Source organism: Magnolia sinica, chromosome 2 (assembly GCF_029962835.1).
Source record: "Magnolia sinica isolate HGM2019 chromosome 2, MsV1, whole genome shotgun sequence".
Taxonomy (NCBI): domain Eukaryota; kingdom Viridiplantae; phylum Streptophyta; class Magnoliopsida; order Magnoliales; family Magnoliaceae; genus Magnolia; species Magnolia sinica.
The window spans coordinates 29,401,467-29,424,408 of record NC_080574.1 but is presented as its reverse complement, the minus strand read 5'-3'; the positions used below and the strand labels follow the sequence as shown (position 1 = coordinate 29,424,408).

The window sequence follows — 22,942 nt, the reverse complement described above, 5'->3', positions numbered from 1 at the left end:
AAAGGACCTGGGGGATCCTATCATAAGACTAAAACAAAGCATTGACAGCAAAAAGGCTGCTGGACAGACCGACCGCTGACCGGCTAGCTTCTGATTGTGCCCAGGCCCACCTTATCAAGGAAGATACGGCCCCTAACCTCTCTGGGAAGACCGGAGGAACTGTGGAACAGAGCTGACCCTTGGGAACTGCTGCCCATTCTAGCCAGGCCGTCAGCAGGCCCATTCCCTTCCCTGAGGGTGTGATGGATCTTAACCTCACCTTTAGCCATAAGACCGTAGATCCTGGACTGCCAGTACCTCCATTTCCAGCCCGACTTGGACAGCCCTGAAAGTAAGTTCACCACCAAGAGATAGTCCGACTCAATGATAATCTTAACCAGCCCCTTGGAAATGCATAGAAGGAGGCCATCATGCACTGCCCTGATTTCTGCTTCCGTATTGGAAGTCACCCCATATCCTGCATGGAAGCAAAAAGTAGGATCTCCATTTTCGCCTCTGCAGAGACCACCACCCCCTGCCATACCTGGGTTGCCCATGGCTGACCCATCCACGTTCAATTTAAACCAGCCAGGGGGAGGACACAGCCACCTAACAACCTGTACTCTACTGCCAGGGGAAGAGGGCCCAGCGATCCCCAATGCTGACAGCAACCTTCTATTGGCCCACAACTTAGGCCGAGCAGGGAACCACCTTTTTGCTATGGCTTGGATCCACCCTCTGACCCGAGCAATCTGGACCTGGATTGGGGGATGCCTGCCCTCAAACTTACCTTCGTTTCTGCCCTTCCAGATCTCCCAGATAATCACACAAGGAATCAGACTGTACAAAGAACCCGCCCAACCCCCTGGTGAAGGACCACGCCACCAATGAACCAAAGCATCATGATTAGTAACCCCATCAGCAATGAAATCTGCTGTCTCATCAATGTAGATATCACTAAGAAACAGAATTATGCATGTCCTCTATTTTTAACTTTTAACTTTTTTTTAAAAAAAAAAACATTAAAAACATCTTAAAGCAATCAACATGTTAAAATTTCATGCTTGTGGAATTGTTGAAACCTTTCCAACACAATTAAAATCCTTGCCTGCTCAACTTTTAGCAAATTTATGCAGGTACTAATTTGGCAGAGAGATTCCATGATCAGTTTCATCCTCTGCTTAGTAGTCAGAGCATTTCACTTTCATCATCAGATTCAACAGTTATTCGCATGCCTCTATCACCAGAATGCATGAAAGGACTTGACTCTAGCTATATGAAAGTAAAACAGATCTTCGAGAGATTCATGGAGCATGCGTCTACAACGCTTCTGTTTCTAAAGTCAGTTTTGCAGGTAATAGCAGCCCAATAAAGATGTATCTTGTGGGTAAACTATATTTTTAATATTCCTTTGTCTGAACTTGTCCAGTAAATCATAAATGTCTATGGTAAAGTTCCATTCATGCTTTTGCTACATGTGCAGTCATGAAGTTAATCTTCCATGTCATTGAACTTTTGGCAATGTAAATTGAAATTACAATGGTTTCTACTGATGCACTCGCATCCCTAAATTTATTTGCAAATTCCTAGAAATGACCTGAGAATTTTCTCCTGTAATTTTTATGCTTCTCTTTCCTTTTCATTTGAATAAATTATGTCATTCATTAGAAGAAATGGAGTGATCTGGGTATTTTATTTTTGTTTTTTGGTTTTTGATGGCCGAGTAAAATTTACGCTGCGTTTTATTGTAAATTGTTGGATGCAGCTGCCTCCTTGCAAGTCAGTTTCCTTTTTATCCGTAACTGAATACTAATGTTATTGTGAACCCTCAACCATTTTGGGTTCTGGTTTCAGCTTTGCGATGATGGATGCATGATGGTTATTAGTCAAGTATCACAAAATGCAATATGCAGTTATGGGGGTGTGGTACTTCTGCATGGAGGAATGTGGACTTGACTTGGCAGATAAGCATGTAAGAAGATTTGGTACTGGAAGTCAAGAATCCGCTCTCTCATGAGCAACATGGATGTACGCATCTCTCACACCCCTCGGGAGGCTAACGAGTAACGCCGTGGCAGATTCCCTCACCAGATTGGGGAGCGACGGTCAACGGGACAAGATGTTCCGATCGCTGGGTGATCTCCCCAAGCCCATTCGTGGCCTGTTCTTCATGGATAGAGTGGGCCTGGGAAACTTGAGGGAAGTCTAGCTTCCTCCATGGCTGTTTTGTTTCTCCTCTTCTGTCTTATGATAGGTGGGCCCTCCCAATTTTGTCAGTGGGCCTGCCCGAAATTGTCCATGCTGTAAAGTGTTCAGCTTTCGTTGAAATGAAAAGTTCAGTTATTAAAAAAATAAAAACAAAATAAAAAATAAAAAAATGTAAGAAGATTTGGGATGCTTCTTGATGGGAAATATTGATCAATTCCTCTTTTTTCTATGATCTATACAGCTTGAAAATAATTAGGTTGGCAACAGCCTGGGCCTAGGCTGTGCAAATGATAATTTTTAAATAGGCCCAACCTACCAGGACCTTTCTAGGCCAAACAATTGCCACCCTTAAGAACCAGATCTTGGTCTTTTATACTAACCACCAGTTCTGTTCACTTTCTTTTAGACTCCCAGCACTGGTAGTCAAATGATTGTGGGCTATCCTCATCAAAATTGAGCAACATCCTGCTGTGGGAAACTGATTTCAACCTTTAATTAGTGTATGGTGTCACGTCAATGGCGTATGGCCATTAAAAATTGTTGTTGGTGTGCATGTACTTTAATCATTGCTTATATTTACACAAGATGATTACGGTCATACAGAGTTGGAGTACGGACTCCTTGGATTGTGGCAACCGGAACTTAGTTATCAGCTAAATTGCTCATTGTGTTCAAGAAGGAACATTATTTATCTGTGTTGCTTAACAGAAACATTCATTCTTTACTCATTTCCCTCTAAAGCACATATAGTATTAGTCCTATTGAATTCTTGTTGATATGCTCGTATTTTTTATAATCATTTCAGGTATGGTTCTATAAAAGAGAGTTTTCTTCTTTTATTAACTTTGATAGAAGAGACTGGGAAATTGTAATTGTTACTGCAATGTGCTCAACGTGGTCCATTATTCTCAGGTGTCATTATCAACTTGGGAGGAGGGAAGTTCACATCCCTGTCAGGACTATTCTGTTTGTGTTGATTCATCATCTGCTGTTATGAGGAATCCTTTTTCTGAAAAGAAGTGGAGGAAATTCCAAATATCAAGATTGTTTAGTAGCTCAAGCGCTGCAATAAAGTTGCACACAATAGATATGCACTTGTTCCATGAAGGAAACAAATTTATTGACAAATGGTTGGTTGTGCTTAGCCTTGGATCTGGACAAACAAGAAACATGGCCCTCGATAGGTACGTTAATTGAAAAGTACTTGGTGGGCATCTCTCTCTCTCTCTCTCTCTCTCTCTCTCCCCCCCCCACCCCCCCCCCCCCCCGTGCACACTTGCTTAATTGTGTCGAACTTTGGATGTTAATCATAAATTGAAAACCCTTCTAAAAAATCATACATTGAAAAAGGAAGTAACTTTTGCTGACACGCTTTTAAATATATGATTGAAATTTTATTTCGAGTATGAATTTATTGATATAATGTTCTACATTTAGTGTTGCCATCATCATCACCATATCCTTGTCCCATACATTTGGGATCAGCTTTACAAGTCCCTTTTTAAGCAAGAATTCTCATAGGTAAGCTATCAGTAGACTTTCTACATTAGCATATACGATAGTTTATGTGTTACCCTGTTTATTAGGTCCTGCCATTGAGCTTCAACTTTATCATTAGGTGTCTTCTTCTTTTTTTTTTGAGAAAGAAGTTAATAATGCCTGTGAGAGTTTTGTGCTCTCATCCTTTGTCCCAAGCCCAAAGAGAGGTGGGTTGCATTAGGTTGGTAGATGATGTGAAACTTCTGCTACAACTTCTATCATGAATCTTGACAACAACTTTGAGAATCTGGGGATAGAAGAAATCATATACTCAAATGAGGTCAAAGATCATAGTTACTTTAATGAGATTAGGATATCTTAAATTCAAGAAGCTTCGAAAAGGCCTTAGGACCAGATGGTATACCGGAGAGGTTTGGAAGTGCATAGGAGAAATTTGCTTATTTTGGTTGACTAAGTATTCAACATGATTGTAAGAATGGAGAAAATTCTAGATGAGTAGAGATAAAGTACAATCATTCCTATTTTTACAATGATAAAGTAGATGGAGCTGCACTAACTATCCTTGGAATAAACTTATGAATCAAAGTATGAAACTTTGGGAGAGTGGGTGCAAGTTGAGGGAGCTGCTTCCTCAAGTCCTTGCTCAATGATCACAACTATGGGATCACCATGAGTACCTTTAAAGGTGGCGAGTGGTGGTTATCAATTGTCTCACCAGTCACAATGTTGGGAGCAGTTGAAGTGAGATGTCTCATGCATCTCACAGAGAAAGAAAAAAAAGAAGAACAAAGAAGAAGAGAGGATGCTTGAATGGAGAAGATTTTTGTATTGTGTTTCGTTCCTCAGGCAGGTTACAACTTATAGAGAGGATATTCTTACTTCAGAATAAACATGATAAGACCTAATGAATATATAATAAGGATGAATCTAATACACTATATTACAGGAATGGTACATTGAGGAGTACATAAGAAGGATGCCCAAAACTGTATAGTACTCTGTAGGAGTATGCACGAGGTGAACTCCTTCCCCTCAAGCTAGAGCATAAATATCGATCATGCCTGGCTTGCTTGTGATCGAAGTGAGTTGATCCTTAGGGATACATTTTGTAAACATGTCTGCTAACTGCTCTTTAGAGTGGACATATGGAGTGATGATTTCTTTTGCAACAATCTTCTCCCTGATCAAATGGCAGTAAACTTCCATGTGTTCAGTTTGCTTATGGAAGATAGGGTTTGTTGAGATATGTGTTACGGCTTGGTGTCACTTACATCCCAGCTCCATAGGATCTTTAACTGGGAATTGTAATTTTGTCAGCAACTTTTTTAGCCAGAGTAACTCACATATAGATGGGCCATTACTCGGTACTATGCTTTTGCACTGGACGGAGCCACCACTATCTGCTTTTTACTTTTCCAGGTGACAAGATTCCCACCAACAAAAGTACAGTATCTAGAAGTTGATCCTGTCATTTGGTCTTCCTGTCCAATTTGCATCTGAATAAACAATGACCCGTAAGTGTCCTTGGTCTGAGTAAAGAATCCCACACCCTGGCGCTCCTTTTATGTAATGAATAACACGTTTAGCTGCCAGAAGGTGGGTTGTGTGAGGGGCATGCATGGATTGGCTTAGAACTCCAACAATTTGTGCCATATCTGGACATGTAATTGTGAAGTAAATCAACATTCCAACTATCTTCTGAAACACTCGAGGATCCGAAAGAGGTTCACCATCATGCAATAAGCTAAGATTGCCAGTTTCTTCAAATAGATTGAGAGCATACTTACATTAGGAAAAGTACTTCTATGATGCTTCGAGTGTCCACAGGTATCACATGACAATGGACTACAACCAATAGAAGTAGGTAACAACATATTTAAAATTTGAACCAAGGGGTGACCAAAGCGACAATGTCACTTATGGAGTTTTCTTTATTTATATTGAGAAAACTAGTTACTTGAGAGCTAGTATGAGAGTCGAGAGATACAACCCTTGCTCTTCGTGCCCACCACCAATCACCTACTCCGTTTTTAGGTTTTGAAATGCACAATGATAGGGAAAATGGTTACAAAACATTTTAGGGCTTTGGTAAGGGAACTAACAGATAACAAGTTTGTTGTAAGCTTTGGAAAAAAAGAAAAGAAAAAAAGGCTGGGGGCGAGGAGATGCTTGAAGACAATGACACATTTTCCTGTTGTGAACAGTGTAAAGTGAAATATTATTAAAGAAAGTAGAAAAGAGAGATGAAAGAATAAGAAGAAAGAAAATAAAAGAGAAAGGATGAAAAGGAGAAAGAAGAGTAGTGGATGGTTGGACTATTGAGAGCCATTACACGTCCCCCTCTCCATTCTTTTATTAGGGCTTCACAAAATAAAGAGTAAAATTACAAATATGCCCCTCTTGCTTAGGGAATGACTTTAAGTCTTAATCAATGGCCCAAACAACATCAAAACCCATACGCTAAGGCCCAATAACACTCCACACACTACCACTCTATAATTTGACAAATTTAACACTCCCCTCAAGCTGGAGCATAGATATCAAACATATCCAGGATATTAGATTTTCAAATTGAGATTTTCCAAGAGCTTTGGTGAATAAATATGTAATTTGTTCATAAGAGGAGATATACAGACCGTGAATTTCCTTCTGAGAGACCCTGTCTCAATCGAAATGTCAATCGACCTCGATATGCTTCATTCTCTCATGGAATATTAGATGGTTGATAATATGTATAACAACTTGATTATCACAATGTGAAGACATTGGATCTTGCACGATGAACCATAATTCTTCAAGAAGAGATTTAAGCCATACAAGTTCACACGTTGTATGTGCCATTGATCTGTGTTATGCTTCAGCACTTGACCTGGAAACCACATTCTGCTTCTTACTTTTCCAGGTAACCACATTGCCACCAAGGAAGGTGCAATAACCTGTAGTTGACCATATGTCATATCTTGACCTTGCATAATCTGCACCGGAATAACCTATTATCTGGAGATGACCTTGAGACCTATACATGATACCTTTCCCAGGCGTACCCTTTAGGTACCAGAGAATTCTCATAATTGCAGCCAAATGAGGTGCTATTGGACTTTGCATGAATTGACTGCCATGCTGATAGAGAAGGCAATGTTTGGTCTAGTGACAGTCAAATAGAGAAGTTTACCGACAAGTCTTCTGTACATGCTAGGATTTGCTAGTAACTCTTTGTCTTTAGGCTCAAGTTTGGGATGTGGATCCATCAGAGTATCCGCAAGCTTGGCAGCCAACATACTTGTCTCTTCTAATAAGTTGCAAATACATTTTCTTTGACATAGATCTATTCCAGCTTTGGATCTCGTCACTTCAATGCTCAGGAAATATTGAAGAAGACCAAGATCCTTGATTTGGAATTGGAATTGAAGATATGAATTCAGCTTCTTGATACGCTTCAGGTCATCGCCTGTCATTATAATGTCATCCACATGCACAAGTACAACATAGCCATATTTACTGTGCTTCGAGAAAATGGAGTGATCTACTTTACTCCTCTTCAACCATACAACGCAACTACATTAATGAACTTCTCAAACCAGGCCCGTAGCAATTGCTTCAATCCATATATTGACTTATTTAGTTTACAAACAGTAGAGAACTCCCCCAGAGCAACATACCCAGGAGGTTGCTCCATATAGATTTCTTTATGTAATTCTCCATATAGAAATGCATTTTTTTACATCTAGCTAAAGGAGTGACCAATCAAGATTGCAACTATAGATATAATAGCCAAACCAAATTGAGCTTGGCCATTGGAGAAAAAGTATCTAGATAATCTACTTCATAAACTTGAATGTACCCCTTGCCAACCAATCTGTCTTTATAATGATTAATTGATCCATCAAGAAGAATTTTTACCGTGAAAACTCATCTACACTTCAGTAGTGTCTTACCCGATGGTAGATCAGTTAGTTCCCACTTATCATTTGAATATATAACACTCACCTCCTCATCCATAGCCCTTTTAAAATTTTTATCCAACAATGCATCTTGAATTGACGTAGGACTACAGATACATTAGAGAATGTAAGAGCAAACTTTTGTTAATCTGTAGACAAGTGGTTATTGGTAACAAAGTTGGAGATTGGACGAGAAACACAGGAACGTTTACCATTATGAACCGCAATGGGAAGATCATTAACCACTTCTGTAGACTCAGAAAGAGTGAGAACGACATTAAGCGCAGTAGTTGATTGTGTCTATTTAGAGGGAATAGTCCGTATTACTTAATTTTTTCTCCGCTTTTTGTAATATGTCTACGTGACATCCTTTTGTGGTAATGATTCCTCGACAACAAAATCTGGAGGATAAATATTAGGTAAAGGAACTTCCATAGGTGTGACTTTTGGAATGCATTTAGTTATACCATAAAATGGGTTGCTTTCGAAGAATGTAATATCAATTGTTACAAACTGCTTTTTGAGTGAAAGACAATAGCATCCATAACCTTTTTGGGTACGAAAATATCCTAGAAAGATACATTTAACCAATTGAGGTGCAAATTTGTCTTGACCAGACCCAATGAGATGGACAAAACAAATACAACCAAACACTTTACGAGGAACAAAAAATACTAATCTATCTGGGAATAACAATAAGAATGGAGTTTTCCCATCTAAACAGATGAGGGAATCCTCAATCAGATAAGGGCATTCATTTGTAATAATAAAGTGTGAGTAACCTCATTCAAATGTCTCCACCATAGATATCAAGTATCTAAACATATTTCTTTCCTAAAACATGGATCTCCTCTTAAAGCTAGAAAAATAGGGTTCATCAACTAATCTTGACAAGGGACTTCTCCGTCTCTCGCATTCATTGACAGTTTATGTTGTTTTTTTTTTTTTTGAAGAGTCACGAAGATTATATAAAAAAAGAAAGAGGAAACAGAACAGAAACAAACAGAAAGAAGAAAACAAAAAACAGGAAAAAAAAAAAAACACAGAGGAGCAAGGCCGCTGAGATAGCGGGCCGACTAGGCTCTGAGAAAAAGGAGGTTACAACCCTTAAGCTTGTCTACACTAGCAGTCCATTCTACAATAAATTGCTTAACTCTACGCACTAGAGACGCTGCTGGATTAGAGACATCTCTGAAACATCTGCCATTTCTCTCTTCCCAGACAGCCAAGAGGGAAATTCTCCAGATAGGGGTTCTTTGGGAACCAACACGAACACCATGCCACATCTTTAAAAGAGATCCTGTTGAGTTCGGGAAACACCAGGACATGCCAAATGCTGTGAGAATTTGAGCCCAAATCTGACTAATGAGGGAGCAGTGCACGAACAAGTGGTTGTTCATTTCTTCTTCAGCCATGTAGCAGAGGCAAACGTTAGGGAGGATCATCCCTCTCCTCTTTAGATTATCAACCGTGAGAGCCTTGTTCTTTCCGACCAACCAACCAAAAAAGATTACCTTAGGAGGGGCTGAATACTGCCATATGTGGCTAGTAATAGTATCAGCCATTAGAGAGGGGTTGAAGTTTAAGGATTTGTAGAAAGACTTTACAAAGAAAATGCCCGATTTGTCTGCCCTCCGGCTGATCTTATCTTCAGATAGGGGATCCAGCTTGCAGTTTGAAATTCGATGAAGAAGAGCCGCAAGCTCCTCTATCTCCCAGTCGTGGAGATTTCTTCTACAAACTAAATTCCATTCCAGGATTCCATCAAAAATAGACGTGCACATTGCAACGGATATATCTCTATTTGGGACTATGTGGTATATGTTTGGGAATTCAACTTTGAGAGGGAGATCTCCTAGCCATCTATCTTCCCAGAATTGGACATTAGCACCATTGCCTATGACAAAGCTGATATCTTTGAGGGTCTCTCTTTTCATGGTGAGAATGCTTCTCCATAGGGCCGAGGCCCTGTAAGAAGACGATTTTAAGGTCCACCATCCACCTGAAGAACTTTTTATGACATTGTTCCATAGAGATCCTTTTTTTGCTCCCAATCTCCATATCCACTTACCAATTAAAGCTCTGTTCATATTCTTTAAAGATTTAATGCCTGCACCTCCAGCCTGATTATGTTTGCATACCTCCTTCCAGTCCACCAGGTGGAATTTTTTCTTATCTTCTTTCCCGTGCCAAAGAAAGTCACGTCTGAGTTTATCTAAAGTATCCAAAACTGAAGCAGGACATCTGAATAAAGACATAAAAGTAGAGCGGAAGGTTCAATAGGGCCGATTTGATGAGAGTAACGCGGCCTCCAAAGGATAGGTATCTGCATTTCCATCTGGCATGCTAATCAAATTTGTTAATGACCTTGTTCCAAAAAGATATAGGCGGCTTACCGATGCAGAGCGGAATGCCCACGAAGAAGGATGGAAGGCTGCTGCTGAGGCAGTTGAACAGGGCCACATAGGAGCTGATCTCTACCTGGTCCAAGTTAATCTCGAATATTTTGGTCTTATTCATATTGACTCTCAGCCCGAAGACCGCTTTGAAGCATTTGATCGTTGTGCTCATGTTACCCACCATCTCCTGTTGTTGCATGCTTGATGTAGATAATCAGGGCCCACTTTATTTGCTTTTATGGTTCAATGAGCCGAATGATCTCATCATATGGGCTCCAACACCATACAAAATTAATATCCCTTAACTTCTTTTTTTTTCTTGAAAGGTAGTATCCCTAAACCATTCTTAAACCCTTCAGAAATTATCTGTAGTTGCTTGTCACTAGGATGTCCTTAGTTGCATGACCTTTTTGAAAAGGTGCCACTCCAACTTTGTATCGCGCTTCTGATTTGCACTCCCGCTTCACTGTATATACCTAGCATTTGACACTTCCCCACTACCGCACCTGAATCCGTTGCTGCGTCAATTAATGCTTTGGGCAACTATGCTAGCAACCCCACATTAACTGCCTTCACGTTGCATTAGTGGCTGCTAAAAGAAATTTATGTACGATTGTCAAGGGTTCAAGGTGATGTACGGTTGAACACATGCCATTGTTAATTCTAGGTATTCCATAGTCCATACTATGTTGCATGTTGTGGTATCTCACTCTCTATTCACAAAAGGAGTTCTAAGATGCATGGCCGTCATCTCTTTCCATTTAACCTTCAATCTAGGAATCATCAATCCTGCATTGCTTCAATGCATCTAATGAAAACTGTCTTTGTTTCCGTATTTATTTCTCTTATTTAAAGAAAATTAGGGACATTGAAGAAATTCTTTGTAGTTGAGATAAGGCTATGGCGATGATGGTGAGGATGATAGAAGGACATCATAGCACATTCTGCCCTTTCTAGCATACACAATCATATTTTTCAGCCTATGTACTTTTTCCTCTGTAGATTGATACTCATTACTTGCAACTTAACGCCATCATTACTTCTGATTGATACTCATTACTTACAACTTAGGGACATTGATGAAATTCTTTGTAGTTGATACTCATTACTTACCCATATATTTCCTTCCAGGAGGTATCTTGCTTACAACTTAACACCAGTTGCTGGAGTTGCAGCACACATATCTCGAAATGGACAGCCTGCCAGTGCGCGCTCATCCAGCTGCATTTTGTCTCCCCTTCCCCTTTCTGGTGACATAAGCATGCCAGTCACTGCTCTTGGATGCTTCCTTGTGTGTCACAATGGGGGACGCTATCTGTTCAAGTACCAAAACAGTGTGGCTTCATCAGAATCACGACCTGATGTGGGAAAGCAGCTAATAGAAGCTTGGAACAAAGAACTGATGTCTTGCATTCGTGACTCATATATTGAAATGGTGTTGGAATTTCAAAAGCTAAGAAGGGACCCCTTGACTTCAAGTATCGAGCCAAATTCAGCACGTGCTGTTAGCCTGATTTTGCAGGCTTATGCAGATAGAATCTACTCATTCTGGCCAAGGTCTAAACAGCGGTCTTTAGCTGGGATTCAACCTGATCCTATTGTCAGTAATTCAAGTCCACGCAAAGCACTTGAGGCAGATTGGGAACGCCTGATTGAACAAGTGATAAGGCCTTTTTATGCACGCCTTGTTGATCTTCCGGTCTGGCAGCTCTACTGCGGAAATGTTGTCAAAGCTGATGAAGGCATGTTTCTTTCCCAATCTGGGAAGGGAACAGGCGATCATTTGCCCCCCGCCACAGTTTGTAGCTTCATAAAAGAACATTATCCTGTATTTTCAGTACCATGGGAATTGGTCAGTGAAATTCAAGCTGTGGGAATTACAGTGAGAGAAATCAAGCCTAAGATGGTCCGGGATCTTCTGAAAGCTTCTTCTACATCTATTGTTCTTCGATCAGTTGAGACATATATAGATGTTCTGGAATACTGTTTGTGTGATATTCATGTGCAGCAGTCATCTAATCTCTACAGAGCTGACCCATCAGGGGAACATGCTAGTTTGGATCCTGTTAATGAGATGCATGTGCCTGGGGATAGCAATATTCACAGAAATAGGGCACCTTCTATGTTAAATCCAAATGTACCGAGGTCACATCATGTGGTTACCCAGAATCCAGATGCAGTGGAAATGATGACAAATTTGGGCAAGGCCTTGTTCGATTTTGGCCGTGTGGTTGTGGAAGATATAGGCAGGGCTGCAGGCTCTTCAGTTCACAGGAACACTACTGCTGGTAGTAGTATGGATGCTGAGTCAGCCATAGCTGTTGAGTTGAAAGACTTGCCTTGTCCAACTGCAACAAAGCATCTTGCAAGGTTGGGGGTTACTGAACTTTGGGTTGGGAACAAGGACCAGCAGTCGCTAATGCTTCCGCTAGCAGCAAAGTTTATCCATCCGCAATGCTTAGAAAGACCACATTTAGATGATCTTTTATCCAACCAAACGATTCACAGATTTTTGAAATTGCAGAATTTCTCCCCTCACCTATTGTCAAAGAATCTGAGGTTACTTTTCAGTGAATATTGGGTAAATCATGTAACAAGCTCTAAGGCTCCTTGGGTTTCATGGGAGAACAGTACTAATTCAACAGGTGGGGGTCCTTCTCCTGAATGGATACGGCTCTTCTGGAAAAGCTTTAGTGGCTCATCAGGAGATCTCTCTCTTTTTTCTGACTGGCCCCTTATTCCAACTTTTCTTGGTAGGCCCTTCTTATGCCGTGTGAAGGAGCATCGACTGGTGTTTATACCACCCATTACTGAGCCAATTTCAGAAAATAGAGCTGAGAGTCATGAGGCGAGTGAGATGGCGAGTTCATCTGGAAATAATATTTCTCAATCTGAATTAATGCGGCGTTACGTAGCAGCATTTGAAATGACCAATTCACGATACCCTTGGTTATTTTCACTGTTGAACCAGTGTAATGTTCCTGTATATGATGTATCTTTTCTAGATGCCGGTGGACCATCCCATTGTATACCTATACCTGGTCAATCGCTTGGGCAAGTGATAGTTTCGAAGTTGCTTGCAGCTAAACGTGCTGGTTATTTTTCTGAACCAGCTTCTTTCTTAGATGCTGATCGTGATGAACTGTTTGCACTTTTCGCGTCAGATTTCACTTCTTCCAATGGCTCTACATACAAAAGAGAAGAGCTTGATGTATTGCGAGAACTACCCATATACAAGACAGCTGTGGGATCATATACACGATTACAGGGTACAGATCAGTGTATTATTTCTCCAAGTTCCTTCTTTCAGCCTTACGATGGACGGTGCCTTTCAAATTCAATAGATTCAAGTGGCGGTCCATTATTCCGTGCCCTTGGGGTTCCTGAGTTGCATGATCAAGAGATACTGGTTAGGTTTGCCCTGCCTGGTTTTGAACATAAAGCTCAGGGTGAACAGGAAGATATATTGATATATTTATATACGAATTGGCAAGATCTACAACTTGATTCTGCAGTAGTTAGTGCTTTAAAAGAGACTAAGTTTGTGCGAAATTCCAAGGAACTTTGTGTAGAATTATTTAAACCAAAAGAGCTACTTGATCCTTGTGATCCTCTACTAACATCAGTGTTCTCTGGGGAGAGAAATATGTTTCCTGGTGAGAGGTTTACTGCAGATGAATGGCTTCACATTTTAAGGAAAACAGGCCTTCGAACATCATCAGAAGCAGATATGATACTTGAGTGTGCCCAAAAAGTAGAGTTGCTTGGGAGCCAATCCATGAAATGTATAGAGGATCCTAGTGATTTTGAGTCGGATTTTTCTGATTCCCAAAATGAAATCCCTTTGGAAATATGGTCTCTTGCTGGGTCTGTTGTGGAATCCATATTGACAAACTTTGTAGTTCTATATGGCAATAATGGCAATAACTTCTGTAATCAGCTTAGCAGGATTACATTTGTACCTGCTGAAAAAGGGTTCCCGAGTATTGGTGGCAAGAAAGGTGGGAAGCGGGTGCTTTCTTCATATAGCGAAGTAATCCTTTTGAAGGATTGGCCTTTAGCCTGGAGTTGTGCTCCTATTCTTGCCAAACAGAATGTTATTCCACCAGAATACTCTTGGGGAGCATTCCATCTGAGGAGTCCTCCTGCTTTTTCTACAGTCCTGAAGCATTTACAGGTAACGAAATTAAAGAGGAATGCTCCTGTAATGAAACTTATTTCACACAAGTTCCCATCAGGACACATGGTTTAAGAGATCTGGACCAGTTCATTGTGCAAGATATGCCATGGATGTGCCGTGACTCAAAAATCAATCTGGTAGGTTAGTCCCAGCCTCTTGATTTGAGGAAAAATTGCCACCATCAATTTTTAGGTTATGTTCTGATCGAACAGTTCCAATCATCCGATTGGCCTGAATTTTGGGCCATGGCGTAAACATGGTGTGAGACCTGTAGTTGAGTGGTTCAGATCTTGTATAAAGCTGCAACATGTCACTGCAGAAATCATATTCAACAAACCTGTGCAGTAAGCTGTTTGCAATTATCATTTGTCCAAAATTAGTTCCTTTTTATGTTCATATGCGGGAAACTACCATCCACATTTAACATATAATTAAAACGCCTACCAGATTGTTGGTAAAAATGGCGGTGAAGACACCCTTGCACACTGGCCAACATCATCGGATGTGATGACCATAGAGGAAGCTTCTTCTGAAGTTTTGAAATATCTGGATAAGATCTGGGGAACGCTTTCTGCTTCAGGTCAGTATTTTCTTTATCGGTCTCTCCACATAACGTAAGGCAGTCGAAATTCCTAATGCACCACAGATCCTGAATGTCTATGCACCCATGTGCATCTTATCCAAACAATTAAAGTGCCATACGAAATGAATCCATGCAGGTAATTGCTATACTTGCTTGGAGTGGGTATGTAGGTCCAACTGGACCATCATCATATACATGGCTAGTTTGAACACCTAGGTTAGACTTCCAGTTTGCAGTTTTTAGTGAGGGCTATGCCATGTGTTGTGGATGAGAAATGCAGCATATTTCATAAGAGTCTCTCTTGCTTGTGATGTTCGCTAGCTTAGGCCAAAATGTGATTTCATGAGACAAAAGTTACAATTGTTGAAATAGAATGCTGATATCCTCTTTAATTCCTTACAGTATATACTTGCAAGGTTGATGAAGCTTCTTATAACTGGATTGCTTTGATATTAGCTCTTATAGTCATTTTCTAAAATTTTGACTCCGTCCTAATTTCTTTTCATGTTAAGGAGAAGTTTATGAGGGTTAGGCTGTTATGGACAGTGTAAGAGAACAACATTGAGTGACAAATCAAGGAAGGTGAATGGATTGCAGTGAAAAATTGGAAAGAGAAATGTAAAAGGAAAGCACATACAGTGTATTCCTGACTCTGTATGTGGAAAACTTCTTGGATTAGTGGTCAAAAGCGCACTTGTATGGGGAGTTTGGAAGGTTTGGTAGGGTTTGGGAGGTCGTTATCCCCTGAATACATCGATCGGCTATCATTTAGGTGTTTGTGTTTGTGCACTTCGAATCATCTACAAAGGTGGAGGAAGCTGCAAACTAGTTGAATGGTGCCTGGCTTTTTGGGGGGAGGATTTTGTCCACAGCAAGGCATTCCATAACGGTAACAGTGGTCGTGACGGCCACCACCATTACCTTCATTTTACGTGTTGCGACGGCCATTACGGTCTCTTTTTTTTTTTATTGGGAAAAAAAAAAAAAACCCGTAATGTGTAATGGTTGCCACCGTTACCTTTACGTAACGGCTGCTATGGCACACCATGGTCCATAGCTAAATATGGGGAGGTCCTTTATGAGCATAGAAAGGGGACCAACACCCCTTTCAAGATGGGAAGCACCCTAGTTGGAGTGATAGACCAAGTTTGTTTGTCTAGCATCCATTGAGGGACAACTTTGTTTCATGATGTCTTTCATTCAAGAGGTAACATGCTGAATCTAGCAAGAAAAAAGGAAGGCACACTTGTCAAAGGGAGGTTTTTGTATGGGTTGAGAAATCGGAAAACGGGGTTATGGTGAGGGGCTCACCAAATGGTGTGCAAAGTTCCTGGAAAGTGTTGGTGTGTAGAGTGTTAGCTTTGGTGAGGAATGTCCATCCATCATGGAGGTGGTGGATTGTTTGTCCTTTTATGTGGGGATTTCTCAAAGAAGACTGATTAAAGAGATCAACCAAATAGAGTTGTGGATCTCACTCTGGTCTCATTCCAACATGGACGGTTTGTTGTATGTGGGGAGATTTTTTCGAGATGGCTCGGTTAGATCTCTATTTATAGGATGGTCAGACTGGTCTCCTATTAGGAAGGAATCATGGTTTCAGCTCTAGGGGACTTCCCTTGGAAGTATTAGTGTTGGAGGTTGTGCATATAGTTCATGGATCAACGAGTAGAAAGAAGTTAATGCAGACAGTTCACGGATCAAAGAGTCGAGAGAGAGAGAGAGAGAGAGAGAGAGAGAGAGAGAGAGAGAGAGAGAGATTTATTTATAAAAATATATATTATTAAGAAGAAGACATATTAACATGAGAGAAACATAATGTTCAGCAGGGATTCAACAATAGAATATACATGCGCACACATTTACATATACATTCACATTCCCTACGCTCCCCCTTAAGTTGGAGCATGGATAACAATCATGCCACAGGCGAAGAAGATGGTGACGACCAGTGCCCTTTCTTAGAAAATCAATGAGTTTATCATCTAACTTTTGATATGACATGCATTGTTCTCAGTATTGGTGATATTATTGATAATGTTGCTAATATTATTAGTGTCGCCGGCTTGGCGATACTGATAACACTCGTAGTATAAAAAATTCTAGGTATTGGCAATATATCACTAAGCAGTGTTCGAAATATCAGTATCGCGTTACGTATCGCATCATTGGGATACCGATACTTAGAACACTAGTAGAGAGTAGTTCTGTCAAAATCCCACGATTTACGATTTACGATATACAATTTTAGCCAAATCTTAAGCAAAACTGAATCCCAACCTTGAATCCCTTTTTATATGAATCCTACGAGTTTGTGATTTGTATCCTACGATTTACGATTGAAATTCTGATTTACGATTCAAATTATACTTGTTCTCTTCGATTTTAAGCTTAACTTGGCTTTCATCTTGTGTTTTTAAATTATTGGGGGCTTTAAGACTCGTTTAGAAAAGGTAAATTATTTTATTTGTTCTTTCTAAGAGATTAAATGATATATATTTTCTTCAGCATTAAATCATGTAGCTTTTTTGTGATTTCTTACATCTTAATTGGTCGAAACACTAAATTGATGTATGACTCACCTGTAATGTTTTTTGGGATGATTACGATCATGCTAACTCATATGTATTATGGAATGATGTTAGAAATCAAAATATCTTTTTCTTTTCTTTTCTTTTCTTTTTTGTCAGTTTATAGTATCAAAGGCTACTTTTTTGCCGTGATTCTAAAGGCAACAAGAACATAAATGATTGAAGAACCCTTGTATGTATTTTTAAGGGAAATTTCTTGGAAGACAAAAAATAAAGGAATTAGAATCCTTTACCACTATCATGACATGCTATTATTTGGTGCACATTGATGGCAAAAGGAAGATAGATGAGTTTTACAAAAAAAAAAAATCGAGTAATTTATATTTTCCAATTTTTAAAGAAAATTGTAAAAAAAAAATCTTACGATTTATGATACGATTTGCGATTTGATGTGATTCAACCCCTACTTCGATTTGCGATACGATAATGATTTTGACAACATTGGTAGAGGGAGAAATAATTTCATTGATATTAAGCTTCCTCTTACAATACTGAGGGAGAAATAATTTCATTGATATGAGGGAGAAATAATTTCACTGATATTAAGCTTCCTCTTACAATACTGAGGGAGAAATAATTTCATTGATATTAAGCTTCCTCTTACAATACTGAAGAAAACTCACACTTGAAATTTTTTGAATGCCTACCTCCTTCCCTCTGCCCTCCTTATAGACCCTAAAGACAATCCTTATAAATCTTTAATGAAAGTCCCTAAGCTATTAGATGATTTCAAATAAATCTTAATTGATTTCAAATCAATCTAATCTACCTAAGATGGTAGCAAGACTAATAATAGTAAAAGCAAATCTAAGAAATAATCCTCAAAATCTCAATCCCATCTTTTAATCAGCCCCATATCTTCCACAAATAGTAAATTGCAGTTCATGATGTTTAGGCCCTAAATCTATCAACAAACCGTCTAAAATCAGTATATGGTGGGCCATGGGCCTACATTAATGTGTTTAGTGTGCTCATGATAAACTAGGTTAGAGGAGATGTGAATAGCTACAGGATTATCACCGTGTAGTGTCATGGGAGAAGAAATTGAGAAGACCTAATTCAGTTAAAAATGGCCTTCAGCCAAAGTAGCTCACATACACAATGAGCCATCGCCCAAAACTCCTTTTCGGCATTGGAGTGGGCCGCTGCAAATTGCTTTTTGCTTTTCCATGTTACTAGATTCCCACCAAGGTGCAATAACCAGAAGTAGATCGTGATCAGGAGACCCATCCCACTTTGCATTGGTATGTGCCTCAATATGAAGATGACCATGTGGAGAATAAAGAATTCCTCGTCTAAGTGAACCTTTGAGATACTTCAAAATATGGTAAACTGCGTCCAAGTGATTCTTGTGAGGAGCATGCATAAATTAACCGACTACACTAATTGTGTATGCTTTGTTAGGATGAATAACAATCAAATAGAATCAATCGCATAGGCTTTGATTCTTAAGCCCTGACACTAGTTCTACTGTTGTTTCTTTTTATTCCTCTTGGTCTAGCTTGTAATTTTAGGGCATTGATTTCTCGTCAGCGCCTTTTTTTCTGATAAAATCTGTGTTTCCTCTCAGGAAAAAATTGTAACCAAGTTATTATGTTCAACTTAATTTCTTTTTCTTTTCTTTTCTTTTTCTTGGCCATAATTTAACCTTATGATTTCAAAAATATCATATTGCAATGCACGTATGCATGCATGCATGTGCATGTATGTGTGTTGCATGTATAAATATAGAACATGCACACCCATACAGTCTGTAGATAGATATTAGGTAGATATATCTTTTCTTTCAGGGGACCCATGCTGGGTGACAAATCTGGGTGATTAGCTGATATGCTTTAGGTCAGCGGTAGATCCTGTTAAATGGCCCACCCAGTTGTTAAATGGGTACCCTCCTGTTTATCTTAGGAGTTGGTAACTTCACCTACTATTCAAGCCTCTGATGTGTTCTATTTTTGGCAGATATATCAGAGTTGCAGAAGGTGGCATTCATACCAGTTGCAAATGGCACACGTTTGGTTAAGGCGAGTTCCCTTTTTGTACGTCTGACAGTCAACCTTTCCCCATTTGCATTCGAACTTCCTACTCGGTATCTCCCATTTGTGAAGATTCTCAAGGACATTGGCCTTCAAGATGTGCTGTCTCTCTCCTGTGCAAAGGATCTTCTGTTAGGCATCCAGAGATCATGTGGATATCAACGTCTCAATCCTAATGAACTCCGTGCTGTGATGGAGATTCTTCACTTCATATGTGATGGGATTGCTCAGGCAAGGTCAGATCGATCCAATTGGGCAACAGAAGCAATAGTCCCGGATGATGGATGCAGGCTTGTTTTGGCAAGATCATGTGTCTGCATTGATGCTAATGGATCCCATTTTCTCAGGAATATAGATACTTCTAGGTTAAGATTTGTTCACCCAGATCTTCCAGAAAAGATGTGCACGACCTTGGGCATCAAAATGCTGTCTGAAATGGTTGTGGAGGTACAGAACCTAATGTTATCCTTTTCTGCATCTGCCTTAAATTTGCATTCAGTGTCATTTGGATTTGAAATCTCAAATTTTCATAAAGCGCAAATTTGGTGGCCCCAACCAGATATCAGTTATTCATTTGTTTTGCAGACCTCTTCCCACGAAATGATGAATGTAGTTTACGGTCTTGCTGATATATGCTGCAGGCCCATCCCGAATTTGTGATTTCATGGAAAATGGCATTTCTCATCATCATCATTGTCATCTACTTATCCCAACCATCAAATCTATTCTGTCATTCCACTCTATCAAGGGACATCATGAATCTGGAAGATTCCATTTCTTAAATAAATGAATAAAAAGAATCCAAACTTGCTCTTAATTCTCTCTTAATCAGTAGAATTTGTCTCTCTCTGAAAAGAACTATTCAATTTTTCAAACAAGATCTGCATTTGTTTCAGGAACTGGATCACGAGCAAAACTTACAAGTTTCAGATGAGCTTCGGTCGGTTCCATTGAAGATGATAACAGCCAGGCTCATGAGCAGATCTTTCCAAGCTGCAGTATGGACTGTTAGAAATAGCTTAACTGATTATGTACCTGGATTTGAAGGCCTGACACTGGAGCAGATACGAAGTTACCTTGAATCCATGGGAGAGAAGTTACAGTTTGTTCGATGCCTTTGGACTCGATTTCTGCTACTTCCAAAATCTTTGGACATTACCCGCATAACCAAGGATTCCGGTATTCCTGAATGGGAAGGTGGACCAGGGCATCGGACTCTTTACTATGTCGACAGATCAAGTACTCGTGTTTTGGTTGCAGAGCCTCCCAATTCCATGTCTGTTTTCGATGTCATTGCAGCTATTGTGAGTCAGGTATTGGGTTCCCCAACAGTATTACCCATCGGGCCGTTACTTTCTGGCCCCGAGGGTTCAGAAAATGAAATCCTTAATATACTAAGACTCGGATCTGATAGAGGGGAAACAGGCGGTGGAAGTGGTAGCGATAGATTGGTAGGCAAGGAGCTATTACCACAGGATGCTCTGCAAGTACAGTTCCATCCACTGCGGCCATTTTACAGAGGAGAGATAGTGGCATGGCGGCCAGGAAAGGATGGGGAGAAGCTGAAGTATGGTAGAGTTCCGGAGGATGTGAGGCCGTCTGCTGGCCAGGCTCTTTACAGGTTTATGGTGGAAACCGCACCAGGAGAGACACAAGCTCTTCTTTCTTCACAGATTTTCTCGTTCAGAAGCATTTCTACGGAGGATGGGGCTTCAACGTCAACCTTGCTGGAGGGTGGTCAGACTAATGCAGAAAACAGGGATCGTGCACAGATTCATAAAGCTTCTGGAAGTGGCAAAACAGTTTCCCAGGTCTGAGACTCCCTGATCCTCCTGATGGCAGTTTGATTTTACTTTTAATTGTGAAGTGCTTCCTGAACCTGTGGGTCTCTAGTTTTATCCATGGAGCTGGTTTTCTGCTATTACACCTCTTTTCTTTTCCTTTTAAAAAAAAATGACTCAAAAAGAAAAAAGAAAGTTCTCCAATGCTGAGTGCGTGAAAACCTTTCCATGCAACTAGTTGCATTTTGGATGTGTGGGCCACGCCTTATCATTGATCTGGACCATCCATTTGATCCAACTGATTTTTCATTTGGCCACTTGAAAATCCACACTCCTAACCATTCAATCAATATGTGGAAAAGAAGGGAGTGAATATTATTTACATAAAAATGGGTCCTATTGTCAATCTCAATCAACCAGTCGGTGGGCCCTGCATTAAATGGCTGCAAAGCATTTTCGTTAGATGATGCTTACGTGTCCTATGTATGGTTCAAAAAGAGATGGTCATTTGAAATGGATCAATGCATGGATTGTTAGAATTGTCTGATCAAATGTGATTTTTACAGTGATCCATGGAGAGTTGGGTTGGATTAAATGAATGACCCACAACTCCACATCACTAACATGAGCTACCAATGTGTCTAAATGCCACTATGTGCATGGGAGTGTTCCCATACACTTTGTGCACTACAGCATTTTTCAGATAAAATTTATTACAGCGATACTCAGGCCTGGAACTAAGAAGGTTCTCTTTGCAGCAGTCAGTTAAAGAACTCCAGTATGGCCGGGTGTCTGCAGAGGAACTGGTGCAGGCTGTCCATGACATGCTTGCTGCAGCTGGGATCAACATGGATGCTGAGAAGCAGACCCTACTGCGAACAACTCTATCTCTGCAAGAACAGCTCAAAGAATCTCAAGCGGCACTTCTTCTCGAGCAGGTCTGTTTGTTGTTCTCTCTCTTGTTTATCGCATTGTTTAACTTGGGTGAGTCAATACCACCAGTTTATTTTTTCTATTCTCTTCATGATTAAGGCTGGTGCAGCACAGTCCAGCAGCAGTGTCAGTCAAAACTTTCAAGAGGGAACCCATAATATATTCAACTGTGAGATGCACAGTGACTTTGGGTTTTCAGTTTGTACTTGGATGGCCCATGGTTTAGTGATCTAGATTCTAGACTAGGGTTGCAACTTGGGTTGGGGCTGACCCAAACCTGACTAAGCAAACCCAAGTTCAGGTTGGGTTGGGTCAGGTTATCGGGGTCTCGGGTCAGGGTTGGAAAACTCCAGATCAATTTGAAATAGGATTGGCTCGGGTTGAGCAAATCCAGGTCGGGTTGGGTCAGGTTGGGAATGATCACATGTATTTGGATTGCGTTGAGTTCATTTAGGGTTGAGTATAGAGGAATTCAGTTCAGGTCAGGTTGCAGGTTGGGTTGTCTTGAGGTCAAGCTTGGGTTGACCCTCAACCCAACCTGACCCAGCCCACCCAAGTTGCACCCACAATTTCAGACCATGATCTACCCCCAAATCATCCAGGTTGGAAGATCTAAGCCATTGTATCTTTGGCTTCTTTTTTTTTTCAGTGGGATGTGGACCCTTCCTGTATTCAGGCTGCCAGTGAAAGGACTAGGATCTCCTCATAGGAGAGACTTCTAGGGCATGGTCATCAACCATGTGCCCAATGTCTGGCTCACCCAAATATTGACCCCTCTCATAAAGAGGACCCAAGGACACATGATACCTATCCATAT

At 40.3% G+C, this 22,942-nt stretch overlaps 1 protein-coding gene across 4 annotated transcripts in view; it reads left to right on the top strand.

Moving 5' to 3' along the window:
• The window catches only part of LOC131236843 (uncharacterized), a 68,112-nt gene that overhangs the window by 44,524 nt on the left and 646 nt on the right, over positions 1-22,942 (top strand). The window contains exons 6-12 of one of the 4 annotated variants that reach the window (XM_058234319.1): positions 1,116-1,333; positions 3,100-3,371; positions 11,159-14,204; positions 14,655-14,787; positions 19,338-19,858; positions 20,308-21,222; positions 21,951-22,130. In XM_058234319.1, coding sequence (XP_058090302.1) covers positions 1,116-1,333; positions 3,100-3,371; positions 11,159-14,204; positions 14,655-14,787; positions 19,338-19,858; positions 20,308-21,222; positions 21,951-22,130 — 5,285 coding nt within the window. Of the gene's footprint in view, positions 1-1,115; positions 1,334-3,099; positions 3,372-11,158; positions 14,205-14,654; positions 14,788-19,337; positions 19,859-19,996; positions 20,266-20,307; positions 21,223-21,950; positions 22,131-22,942 lie in introns of those variants that run through there. The other 3 variants (XM_058234320.1, XM_058234321.1, XM_058234323.1) reach the window with 3 other exon arrangements.